At 44.3% G+C, this 13329-nt stretch overlaps 1 protein-coding gene across 2 annotated transcripts in view; it reads left to right on the forward strand.

The window, feature by feature from the left end:
• Nucleotides 1-5247: 5247 nt before the first annotated feature.
• DECOY (decoy) overlaps nt 5248-13329 on the forward strand; it is a 36707-nt gene continuing 28625 nt past the window's right edge. The window contains exon 1 of one of the 2 annotated variants that reach the window (XM_087399776.1): nt 5248-5778. In XM_087399776.1, the coding sequence (XP_087255902.1) occupies nt 5417-5778 (362 nt within the window). In that variant the 5' untranslated portion in view covers nt 5248-5416. The remainder of the gene's footprint in view (nt 5779-13329) is intronic. The other variant, XM_087399775.1, reaches the window with a different exon arrangement.

Raw genomic sequence — 13329 nt, forward strand, 5'->3', positions numbered from 1 at the left:
AAGATCCAATGGGCACAATAGTTTGCACAAGCCTCAAAGTAGATGGCCTCAGAGTAGGTGATATTGAAGCCCATCCAAAGTGGTGCATCCATCATAGGCTCACATGTTTGAATAACACACCCTGATACATCTCTTTTGGCAGTGATGTGTCATGCTTGGTGAAAAATAAGTAAAAATGGGATCTTTGCCATGAAAATGACATTTGTTGGACACGATACTTTGCATGGGCCTCAAATTGGGTGATATTGAAGCTCTTGCAAAGTGGCACATCCATCGAAGATGCGCATGTTCAAATAAGACACCACAATCCATCTTCGTGACACTCATATGTCATGCATGGTGAAAACAATAGAAAATGGGATTGTGACCATGCAAATGAGATCTGATGGGCATGATACTTGAAAATGCCTCAAACTAGGTGAAATAGAGGCTCATGCAAGGTGGCGCATCCATTGAAGGCTCGCACATTCAATTAACACAGCCTAATGCATCTTTTTGACCCTCATGTGTCATGCTTGGTGAAAACCAAGGAAAAATGGGATCGTGACTGTGCAAATGAGATTCGATTGGCATGATACTTTGCACAAGCCTCAAAGTAGGTGATAATGAGGCCTCTAAAATGTGGCACATTCATCAAAGGCTCACATGTTTGAATAACACACCCTGATCCATCCTTTTCTACCCTCATGTGTCATGATTGGTGAAAAACAAGAGAAAATGGGATCCTAACCATGCAAATGAGATCCGATGGTCACAATACTTTCTACGAGACTCAAAGTAGGTGACATTGAGGCATACAAATTGGCACAACCATCGGAGACTTGCATCTTGTTTGACATTCATGTGTCACGCATGGATAAAAAGAGTGAAGAATGGGATCCTGACCATGAAAAAAAGATCCAATGGGAACAATGCTTTGCATAGTCCAAAAAGTAGGTGATATTGATGCCTATACAAAGTATACCACATATAGGATACTCACACATTTGAATAATACACCCTGATGCATGTTTTTTGACCCTCATATGTCATGCATGGAGAAAAACAAGGAAAATTGGAATCTTGACACTAAAAATGAGATCTGATGGGCACTATACTTTGTATGGGCCTCAAAGTAGGTTATAATGAGGCCCATGCAAAGTAATTCATCCATCAACGACTCACATGTTTGAATAAGACACCCCGATGAGTCTTTTTTTACCCTCATCTATCCTGCATGGACAAAAAAATTTGCATGGTCAAGATCCCATTTTCCCTTGCTTAAGGGAAAATAGGATCTTGACCATGCAAATGAGATCTAATCGGAACGATATTTATTCATGGTCCTCAAAATAGATGAGATTGAGGCCCATGCAAAGTGGATCACTAATCATAGACTCGTACATTCAAATAACACACCCTAATGTGTCTTTTTGACCCTCATGTGTTATGCATGGTGAAAAACAAGGGAAAATGGGATCGTGACCCTACAAATGAAATTCGATAAGGATGATATTTTACACGAGACTAAAACTAGGTGATATTGAGTCCAGTATAAAGTGGTACGTCCATCAAAAACTCACACATTCGAATAACATACCTTGATGTGTCTTTTTTGACCCTCATGTGTCATGCTTGGTGAAAAATAAGGAAAAATGGGATCCTAACCATGCATATGAGATCCAATGGGCATGACAATTTGTAAGAGCCTCAAGTAGGTGAGGTTGAGGCCCGTAAAAAGTGGAGCATCCATTGGAGACTCACATGTTCCAATAACACACCCCAATGTGTCCTTTTTTACCCTCATGTGTCATGCTTGGTGAAAAGTAAAAAAAAGTAGGATCCTCCATGCATATGAGATCTGATGGGCACTATAATTTGGATGGACCTCCTAGAAGGTGATATTGTGTCTCGTTCAAAGTGGCGCACCCATTGTCGACTTGGACATTCAAATAAGACACCCCAATTCGTCTTTTTGAAACCCATGTGTCATGTATAGTGAAAAATAAGGGGAAATGGGATGCTAACTGTGCAAATGGGATACGATGGGAATAATACTTTGTAGGGGACTCAAATAAAATGAGATGGAGGCTCGTGCAAAGTGGCTCATCCCATTGAAGACTCACACTTCGAATAACACACCCCAATATGTCTTTTTTGACCCTCACGAGTCATGCTTGGTGAAAAACAAAGGAAAGTGGGATCTTGACCATGAAAATGAGATCCGATGGGCATGATACTTTGTACATGCCTCGAAGTAGGTCATATCGAGACATGTGCAAAGTGCTGTACCCATTAGAGGCTCACACATTCAAATAACACATTGGGTGCACTTTTTTAACCCTCATGTGTCATGTATGGTTAAAAATGAGGGAAAATAGGATCTTGACCCTGAAAATGAGATCCAATGAGCACAATAATATGCATTGGACTCAAATTTAGGATAATGCAAAGTGGCACATCCATTTGAGACTCTCACATTTGAATAACGCACCACATGTGTCACACATGGAGAAAAACAAGGGAAAATGGAATCTTGACCTTGCAAATAAGATTGATGGGCACGATAGTTTGCATTGGCCTCAAAATAGGTGGGATTGAGACCTGTGCAAAGTGATGCATCCATTAGAGACTCACACGTTTGAATAGTGCATATTTGCACATCCATTGAAGACATGTATGTTTTGAAGAAGACACCTTGAGGTCTTTTTTGACCCTCATCTCTCATGCATGGAGAAAAATAAGAAAATTTGGGATCCATACCATGCAATTGGTTTGAATGTGCCTAATAATAAATGAGATTGAGTCTATTGCAAAATGTCACACCCATTGAAGACTTGCACATTCCAATAAGACATCTTGGTCCATCTTTCTTGACCCTAATGTGTCATGCATGTTGAGAATTTATGTGAAGCATGAGGGTCAAAAAACACGCATTAGGTTGTGTTATTCAAACGCATGAGTCTCCTATGGGTGCACCACTTTGCAAAGACTCGATCTCACCTACTTTGAGTCTGGTGCAAAGTATCGTGCCCATTGGTTCTCATTTGCACGTTTCAGATCGCATTGTCCTTTGTTTTTTTCCATGCATGACACATGAGGGTGAAAATAGATGCATTGGGGTGTGGAGTCTCAATCTCATCTACTTTGAGGTCCATGCAAAGTATCGTGCCAATCAGATCTCATTTGCATGGTCAGGATCCCATCCTACTTTGTTTAAGGGAAAATAGGATCTTGAATATACAAATGAGATCCATGGGAATGATACGTTGCATGGTCCTCAAAATAGAGATTGAAGCCCATGTAAAGTAAAGCACCAATCGGAACTCGCACATTCAAATAACACGAGCCATAGAGTATGTGAGATTGATGCCTTGACACTAATATATTATTGGAGGACATCATCCAAAAATATTCTAGATGGCAGCAGTCGTTGAGTGGCATGTGCCTAGTTGAATATACAAACAAATACAAAACAACGAAATGAAGACAATTTAGGTTGAGGAAGGAGCAAATTATTCGATTCATGCACTTCAACTAGCACAAAGACTCGACACGATTCTACCATGAAAACTGCCTTCTTTATATACCCTTCCATGGTTCAGAAGATAAGATCATAGCAACAACCAAAACATGGGTAGACGTATGCCACGATCATTTCATAACCACATCAAAGCAAACAAAGACAAGTTCACCAAGACAAAACTCCCAACAAAACAACAGTAGTAACTCATCCAAAACAACTATGTTGTTTGGAGCTAGCCATTGTAGTAGCTACGACATCGGTGAAGACATAGCACTACCTAGAAAAGAAGTGAAGACTAGCTCTATTTCCCACAAAACGTACAGACTAATACCAAACAAAGATTACCACCAGACAATTAGAAAACTAAACTCAGAACAACGTCTGCTACACAACGATGTGCTATTGCGAAAGCGAATTTGGCCCACTGAAGCGATCCACCTCTTCCTCACCGAAGGCGCTATCACCGGCAAGACTTTCACCTTACAAACGATAGTTTAAGGCCTGTTGTGCCACTATGCACAAGCGAGCGAGCATTGAGATACCAACTACATTGTTGATGACATACATAGGCAGAGCCGCATTCCATGTAGGTGGGACAACCATCCACTCAGTGCTACGCTTACCACTTGTAACACAATTTGCAACAAACCTTGTAGGAGAGAGTCTCGACAACCTCAACGCACAATATAGAAACTTGCGTTTGGTTGTGTTCGATGAGGCGTCCCTAATTGGCTAAACATTACTAAATCTAATTGACACAAGGCTTCGATCAATCAAGCACAACCATTCAACAACATTTGTTGGGTTGGACATCATATTCTGCGGTGATTTATGCCAAGCAAGCCCAGTTAGAGATGCTTGGATATTCAAAAAACCCAAAGCTTCAACTAGTCTATTTGAACTATCTTATTGGGAAGACAAAATTTGATGCTACGAACTAAGAATGATAATGCGGCAAAAAGATCAGAAGTTCATACAAACTCTGAGTAGAATTAGGATCGGAGAGTGCCATGATGCCGACATACTATACTTGAACGACACCTTCTTGCGTCAGCCAGTTTCTGCACAAGTGTTCCTCATCTCTTCTACACAAACACACAAAAAGAGAAGCACAACCAACATGTTTTTGATAGCTTGCTTGGACTACCCAAAATGATGTCGAGCTGATATACGAAACCTTGCGCAATGAGACGCACAACACCTTGCACATACTGGCAGGCTACAAATCGCCGAAGACAAGCATAGAACGATTCATCGAAAGTTTGCAAAATATCCTCGCTGCCGTTGATCCCATAGCCCAACAATCATACTTGAAGACATCAACATCCACTGGCTGAACTGTTAAGTAGATTGGACACATTGGCAAACAGCCTCTCAAAAAATTCTTGTGCGCAAATAATCAACCATCCAACAACAATATACCAATCAACTCTAGACCACATTTGGATGAACATCAAAGACGAAACAATACTATCAGCACGCACTTACTCCTTCCAAGAAACATAACCTAAGACAAGCAACATCACTTCATGATCCTCCAGAGCGCCTACAACACATTGCACAACCACGATAAGAAGCCCAACAACACCCGAAGCAACCCAAAACGATGTGTGCGAACACACCCATGATGGCATCTTTCAAAGCGTCGGACCAAACAACTAGTGCCCAAGAAGAAACAAGAGTTGGTTGGCCGCATGCCAATATGAACATCAGCATGACCACGTCAATGCCCTCACCTAGTCTAACATCTGCCACAACTATTCTTATGGAAAACCAGTGATGATTTCAACTTGTTAAGAATCCCTTGAATATCTGAATTACCAACAATCGAAAGGGGTTAGGAGTTGGAACCCTTGAGTTGATCCTGCTAGAATGTTTTGGGCACATTGACGCGCACAAGGAATCGATATAATGCTGAAAGTTGGCCGCAATTTGTCACTCTTTCAGCAGCGAATTGTGCTACCATGGATAGCCACTGCAGATCAACACTTGCTGAGCCAAAGAACCTTGGGAACCACCTCCAAGAGCAAGGAAACAAAAGATCAGAAGGAAGTACAGATGAAGAGCAAGGAGACGAAAGATCAGAAGGAAGCACAGGCAATGAGCAAGGAGAACAAAGATGAAAAGGAGGCCACGAAAGCTAAGAAGGAAGCACCTACGACAGCTGATAAACAGGCGCAGGAGGAAAGAATAATTGCAGCAGTTGCACTGGAAAGACTGCCATTGGTGGTGCCATTGCCATTGCCTGAGATCGAAGCATTTCGAAAATTCTCGTATGATCTACTTCATACTTTTCTGAGCGGCTTTTTCCGCTTCGCATTTGCATTTTAACTTGTCGTTTATTGGTGTTTCTTTTCATGTTCATTGTTGGCATAGGGAGACTAGGTCTCCAGAAGGTCTCCTACTCTTTTATTCCTAGACTATATTTTACTTATATATTGGTTTTAACGGTGCTCCCCACTCAGTCCGGATGACTCACTATTATTACTGTTCTGCGTGACTTTATTGTCGACAGTTAAGCGAGCCATTCATGGATTACAGTAGCAACTACGACACTTCACGGCATATGGCAACATGTGCCACGTGTCCTACTGAGTTAGCAAGGCCGGCTGCCATGCCATCAGTGTAGATAAAACTCACAAGACGCCAAACTCAAGAGAGAGACAATGGGAGGGTAGTTCACAAATCCCTCAGAATTTATTGCAAAATCTGAGTCAAGACAAGCTGCAATCTGCTGCCCTGGATGCTTTGTGGTTAGCACACACTTTGCACCTAGTTCCATCCTTGCAATCTCATTGGTTGTGTGCTCCTCAGTGAGCTTCAGTGACCTGGTGGTAGTGCTGACTCCTTGGACAACTTCCTCCCACAAACTTGTGCAGCTGTGCTACCCTACTGGATGTAGGGATGCACCATGAACTGCATCCAAAGGTGAGGACAGCTTCCAATCTTCACTTGTGATTTCCTGGTGACCTTTCTTGCTGCTGCTGACTGCTGCACAATCTCTGGATCACCTCCTGTGTGTGTTGACCTCCCTGCTGAACTACTGGACAGCCTGAAACGAGGCACAAACCCTTGACTGAATCGATAATTTGACCCGAAGGCTGGGGCCTATACATAAGGGGCTGACCCCCACAGTCTGGCTGACTTTGACTGAACAGTCAGCCAACCAACCAGCCAGGGTGTGGGTCTGCAAATTGCAGCCCTTTCTCCCGTCTCTTCTGGTCCCATGCAGCCTTGCAACCAGCCTGCATCTGAGGGACTTCATCCAGGCCTCTTCCAGGCCCTATGCAGTGTACCAGAGTCTGCAGCAGCCTTCTAGCACCGCTTCAACCTGCGACAGCTTCCCAGAGGTGGTTTATCAGTGCTGTGTGGCAGCCCAGACCTTCACGCCTCTGTTCTGCCCATCAAATCTGCTCCGTACAGCTCACGACCCTCCTCTGCTTGTTGCAGCTCCTGATAACAGCCAGGGTGTTAGAAAATGAAATCCCCCCAGAGGGTATCTTGCAGCGGAAGACAATTACACGCTGAAGTGTTTCACTATGGAATCACGCTTCATCAACATGTGTGTACTTCACAAACCATTCATTTGTGTGCAGACTAGCAGATAGACTGTGCTCAAAAGCAACTCTTATCTATTTCCATCCGTCCACAAACTGGACAAGATACAATACCAAAAGGTTCTCCTACTATATGCCTGGCACCTCTAGATCTCTGAGCCCGCGAGCTCCACTGAGTGTATGTAGACTCTCTGTCCAAAGGATCTCTTCCACCTTGCTGTCCGGAAACTCAGCCTAGGTTGGCTGCCACTCTAGCTCAGTCTGCAGCTCCTTTAGGGTCACCTTCACCTTCTGAGTACAGGCCCAAGGCTGCCCCTTCTTCTGCTCCTGTCTGCTGTGTATTCGCTGCTCCAAGTGATGTGATATGAGGGCCCAAGTAGGCCTAGTTTGTCTGCCCCAAAACTGACCTGCTGGCCTGTAACCAGCCGACCTGGTTGGCTGGCCCCAACCAGCCCAATCAGGCCCTATTTAAGGGCAAGGGCCTGCCCCCTTCAGCCCTCTCTTTATGGCCTTTTGTACCATGTTTTACCCTGCTGGTCCTGCATCTATCCAGGGCATATGTCAGCCCAGAGGAGCTCCATGCTCTTCTACAGCCAATTGTCTATCAGCCTCTGGTATCCCACCTTCTGCCAGGCCTCATGTACCTCCGTACAGCCACTGCCAGGCTAAGTGGCATCTCTGTACCCTTGCTGATGTCATTGCGCTGATGCAGATCTGCCCAGACAGCCAGGTACCTTGCTCTGTGAGGTGCTGCCCATGTGGCAGCCCCCTCTCTTTGTTTTTCTCTCTTTGTGTGTTGCCCACATGCCCTCCACATGGCATTCAATCAGATGCCGATGTGGCAACCCTAACCCTAGGTCCACCTCCCCCATGCTCTCCTCATTTGGGGGCTTTCAAATGGGGAGGTGACCACTGTATTTCCAACACAGGGATACTCTTTATTGTACTGCGCACATGGCAGCCCTGATTCCTGCACATGCTTGTTGAGCTTGCTGCCCACATGGCAGCCCATGTGCTGTCCATGTGGCAGCTAGGTGGATTTTCCTTCCACTTTGACTGGCATCCAGATCTGATGTTCACATATGCCCCCCCAATCTACCTTGGTATCATGCCCCGTTGCTCTCTTCATTTGGGGCTTGCAATTGGGACAATGGACCCTAATTTTCAACACCCCTCTCATGGTTACAATCTGAATGTCCAGCTCCTGGCAGCTCAAGAACCAAGCCAGTACATAGGAACAACCAGAGTACCATCCTCCATTGGCACTATCATTTCTCGTCACGTACATGTTTGGCACACCATCCAACTCAGGTACAATCTCTGGGTACACCAAGTTGTCCCCCTCTGAATGAGACAACCAACCAGACCCGGAAAAGCACCAAGTCATTTGGGTCTGTTTCAACCCGCTATGCAACCTGCATGAATCACAACATACTTCTAGAAACCCTGAAATTACTCTAGGAGCCTCTAGACACAAGCTCTTAGTGAACTCCTCTACCCTGAGACCACCAAGGTACTGTAGTACTCTTGTCCTCCTTTAGAAGTCTTCATCATTAGTATCACCTGAAAGGACCAGCTCCGTAGAGCTACCCATGCCAACAAGACCCACCAACCAAGAGAAGGCTCCAAGTGCCGTAGTAAAAAAAGCTCCTCTTGTACCTGTTTGAAAGGTTTTCACCCTCCATCCTAGCAAGCATTGAGAGCCAAGCATACTATTGTAACATTAGCACTTGGAGTTGCCACCAAGAAAAGTTCCTTTGTCACCAACGGAGCTGACTCCTGTGACTCTGAGTTGGCACTCTTCTTCCTTTGATCAGCCTTCTTCTTTTTGCAATCTTTCACAAAATGTCCTAGCTCATCGCAATACAAGCACTTCTTCTCTTTCTTCCTCTTCTTCTTGTAGTCTTCTTTTGAAGAGTCCGCTCCATCGTCACGTTTGGGCTTGCCTTTGCCAGGCTTACCCTTTGCCCTTGCCTTTGCTCCTATCGTGAGCTATCAGGGCCTTGTCATCCTTGTTCGTACCATCGTACTTCTTTTCCCGAGCTTCTTGCTGCTGCAGCAATGGAACCAACTCCTTGAAAGTCACCAGCTCCACCCTATGCTGTGCAGTCATCGTAGTCATAAAACTACTAGAGCATTGCAGCAACAGCCTTGCCAAACATCCTGGTCTAGATATCAGATCCCGAATTTTGGTGACGCCATTTGAGCATTCCCAGCAACAGCCTTACCATCTTGTCTCACCAAAATTTGGGATCTGATATTTATTGGCCATGAGAATGAACGGAAAGAGAGAAGGAGTTTGGAGTGTTGAACACCTATTTGAACCTGAGCCTCCCACTTGGGTACAATCCTTCAGGCGCCTGGCTCAACCTGAGTCTCCTGCTTGGGTACAATCCTTCAAATACCGAAGCTAATTCCACCGAGCAATGAATCAAGGTCGTCCTTCAGCAAGGTCCTTGCCTTCAAGCTTTACCATGTTAGAAAATGAAAGATGGGCTTAGGAATTACATGCGGAAGAGTTGCACTATGGAATCAAGCTTTATCAACATGTGTGTACTTCACAACAATTAATGTGAGTGCAAGCCAGCAAATAAACTGTGCTCAAAGACAAATATAGAAGCAACACTTATATATTTTTGTCCATCCAAAACTGAACACAATACAATACCAAAAGGTCCTCCTACTAGATGCCTGGCACCTGTAGATCTTGATGGGATATCTCAAGGTGTATGCCCCAGGCACACCTTGGTTTCTATGTGTGTGTGCTAGAGGCACAGTTAGGTGCCCATAAGCACTGTTAGGTGGTGGTAGAAGCCACATAGGATGATTGAGAGAATGTAGGAGCAGATTGAGGAGATGATTGTGGAGCTCAGAGGTCATCAGTGATGTCAGTGATCATGTAAGAGGTGCCTACTTAAGGACCTCACCTTTCTTCATTCCATAAGCAAGAATTCTCAGTTTGTGTTCACTCCATGCTTTCCTTTCAGTTTACCAACATGGTATCAGAGCACTTTGATCCTCCCTCAGCCCACTTGTGCCACATCATCTTCTTCTTCTTCATCTTCACCATTTCTTTCCTTTCTTCCCAAATCTTGCTAAAGCTTGTTCTCCCTCAGTTCTCCGCCATTCTCCAAGCCCTTCCTGCTGGAGATACCCCTCGTTTGGGCGAACTTCCACCTGCAAGCAATTGAAAAAAAAACGTCTCTGCTGGCTGCCATTCTCCAAACAGTGCATTTTTTCGTCATTCTTCTGTTGCAAAATACTCCCTGCCTGCTGCACCATTGCTCGAGCCCTCTTAGGAGTAGATGGGCGACCTCAAGACGAACATTTTGAGTCACTTTGCAGCCCATTTGGTTCAGTAACGAAGGAGCAAACGTCAAAACACAGGTTCAGCCTGCAGCTACTCCCCCAGGCAATATCGCGCGCCATTTCACCCAACCTCTGTGATGGATCTTCTCTGGTATATGAGCTTTCTTTTGCTTCAGAAAGCCCTCTTTTCTTTGCTTTGAAGAGTGAGATACAAGCCCTCCAAGTTCAAGCCTCTGTTTTGGACAGTTTTGACAAGGTTGTGAGTGTGATGCTACATTAGATGCTACTTTGGCATTTCTGAGTTTTTAAAGTTTTGAAAAGCATCAGTACAACTGTGGCTACAACTTTCTTTTAAGTTGCTATACCTGGATTTGCTTGGAATACTTTCATTTAGTCACCTCTATGAAGCATGCAAGTGAAAACATCATTGATTTGTAGTATGGATTTTGGTTGCAAGCCTTTGCTACTCTAAATGCTTGTATTTTGAAGCTCTTCAACTCTTTCTAACCTTGTAAGAGGGTAGACACTACCCATTCTGGGTTAGACCCTCTCATGGCTACCATCTTGAATATGGATAAGTTCAATGGTAAGGGCTTTCACACATGGCAGATGAAGGTTAAATTTGCATTGATGAGGGAAAACCTCTGGGGGCTTGTCAAACCGGCTTCAACTTCTTCTTCAACAGCCTCCAATGTTGGAGAATCCTCAGCTCCGACACACTCAGCAAGAGATCCTGCTAGAGAGGAGAAAGCCTATGGCATCATTGCTCTTGCCTTAGGAGATGACTATATTCATCACATCTCTGACTTAGAGTCTTCTTCAGAAGCTTGGTAGAAGCTTGACATTATTTTTGGTGCTAGCTCTCACATCTCAAAATTGTCACTCAAGATTGCTTTCTTTGAATTGAAGATGGTTAGTGGCACTCCTTTGGCTACCCATGTCAATTACATGCGGAGTCTCATGACTCAACTTGCTTCTATCAACTCTCCTATCACTACAGATGATGCAATGGCAGTGTTGCTCAAGAGTATGCTTGAAGATTATGATCATGTTGTTACCACTTTGAAAAATCTTCCTAATCCTAATCTTGAAGGTCTTATCTCTGCTCTTCAAGAAGAAGAAAGGCACATGAAACTCCGGAAAGGCAATGACACAGCCTATGCCATAAAAATCTAGAAGGGCAAGTTTTCACCTTGCAATCATTGTGGGAAGACTAATCACCTCTCAAGAGACTGCTTCAAGATCAATCCATGCAAACACTGTGGCAAAAACAATCATCATGAAAAGTTTTGTAGAGCAAAAAAGGAAGCAACTTCAAAGTCAGAAACTGCGAATCTACTTTCAGTTGATGTGCCTCCACAAGATGAGGCATCCTATGAAGATTATGCTTTTTCCTATGAAGATTATGCTTTTTGAATCATCTCCATGTATGCTCCAGATCTCTCTTTTTTTTGTTGAGTCAAGGTACTCAGCCTGGATAGTCCTCCAAAATGAATGAAATAAACTATTGTGTTTTGTAAACACCTCTGGTCACCATATGATGTAGGCCATGTGTATGTGTTTTTTGCTCCATGGTACCTCCTGCAGACATTGTATGCATGTACATGCAGGGGAGATAACCATTGGAAGGTCTTTTGTATCCCTTTTATTTACTTCACTCCCTTGGGAACCCCTTGCGAACCTAGCCATAGATTTATCCTTGACCACCATGAGATGGCATGAGAAACTATGAGACTAGATGTATCCTTGACATAGCCTGAGGCATTCCCTTGAGGGGGGATATGATGGGATATCTCAAGGTGTATGCCCCAGGCACACCTTGGTTTCTATGTGTGTGTGCTAGAGGCACAGTTAGGTGCCCATAAGCACTGTTAGGTGGTGGTAGAAGCCACATAGGATGATTGAGAGAATCTAGGAGTAGATTGAGGAGATGATTGTGGAGCTCAGAGGTCATCAGTGATGTTAGTGATCATGTAAGAGGTGCCTACTTAAGGACCTCACCTTTCTTCATTCCATAAGCAAGAATTCTCAGTTTGTGTTCACTCCATGCTTTCCTTTCAGTTTACCAACAGATCTCTGAGCCTGCGTGCAGATTTGCCCTTGTGAGGCAGAAGCTGTGTTTTTTACAGTGACATAATATTTTGCAGTGTTCTGTAATGGCGCCTGATTCTCTTTCACAGATTGTCATTGACAAGAACAACTTCCAAGCATGGAAGTTTAGAATGACGAATTTCCTTATGGGAAAAGGCTATTGGGAGTTCATTACAGGAAATGAAGAAGAACCAGTTCTTCCTAATGTTCCCAATCAACAGGAAATGCAGGCATTTAAAGGATGGCATGAGAGAGCCAGAAAAGTTATGAACTGGCTGTCTATCAGTATTTCAGATTCTATGATTGTGCATATTCAGGATGCAAGTACGCCAAAGGAGGCATGGGATACTTTGGCAAAAATGTACAGCACAAATACACAAGCCAGGAAAATGCAGAGACTCTCTGTCCAAAGGATCTCTTCCACCTTACTGTCTGGATACCAGCTTAGGTGGGCGCCACTCTAGCTCAGTCTGCAACTTCTTCTGGGTCACCTTCTCCTCCTGAATGGAGGCCCAAGGCTGCCCCTTTGTTGCTCCTGTTTGCTGTCCTTACCCTGCTCCGAGTGATGATGAATGGGGGCATAAGTGCCCCCTTCTATATGGCACAAGGCCCTGCCAAATAAACTGACCCAGCAGCTTCTTCCTGGTCGACTCAAATAGGCCTCCTCTGACCCCTTTCCAGCAGCCTATAAATCCCCTCTTGGCCACTTGTTGCAGGCCTTTTTCTAGCCCTGCCTGGTCACGTGGGTGGCTGCCACTAGCCCAGGCATTTCTGCCCATAATCCAGCCTCATTCTCAGGCCCAAAGGCCTTCATAACTTGCTGCATTCCATCTCTGCTCAGCCCTGTTCCAGGTCCTGGAAGAGCTT

This window comes from Dipteris shenzhenensis, chromosome 28 (genome assembly GCF_047967505.1).
Source record: "Dipteris shenzhenensis isolate YYH24624 ecotype China chromosome 28, Dip_SZ_1.0, whole genome shotgun sequence".
Classification (NCBI taxonomy): domain Eukaryota; kingdom Viridiplantae; phylum Streptophyta; class Polypodiopsida; order Gleicheniales; family Dipteridaceae; genus Dipteris; species Dipteris shenzhenensis.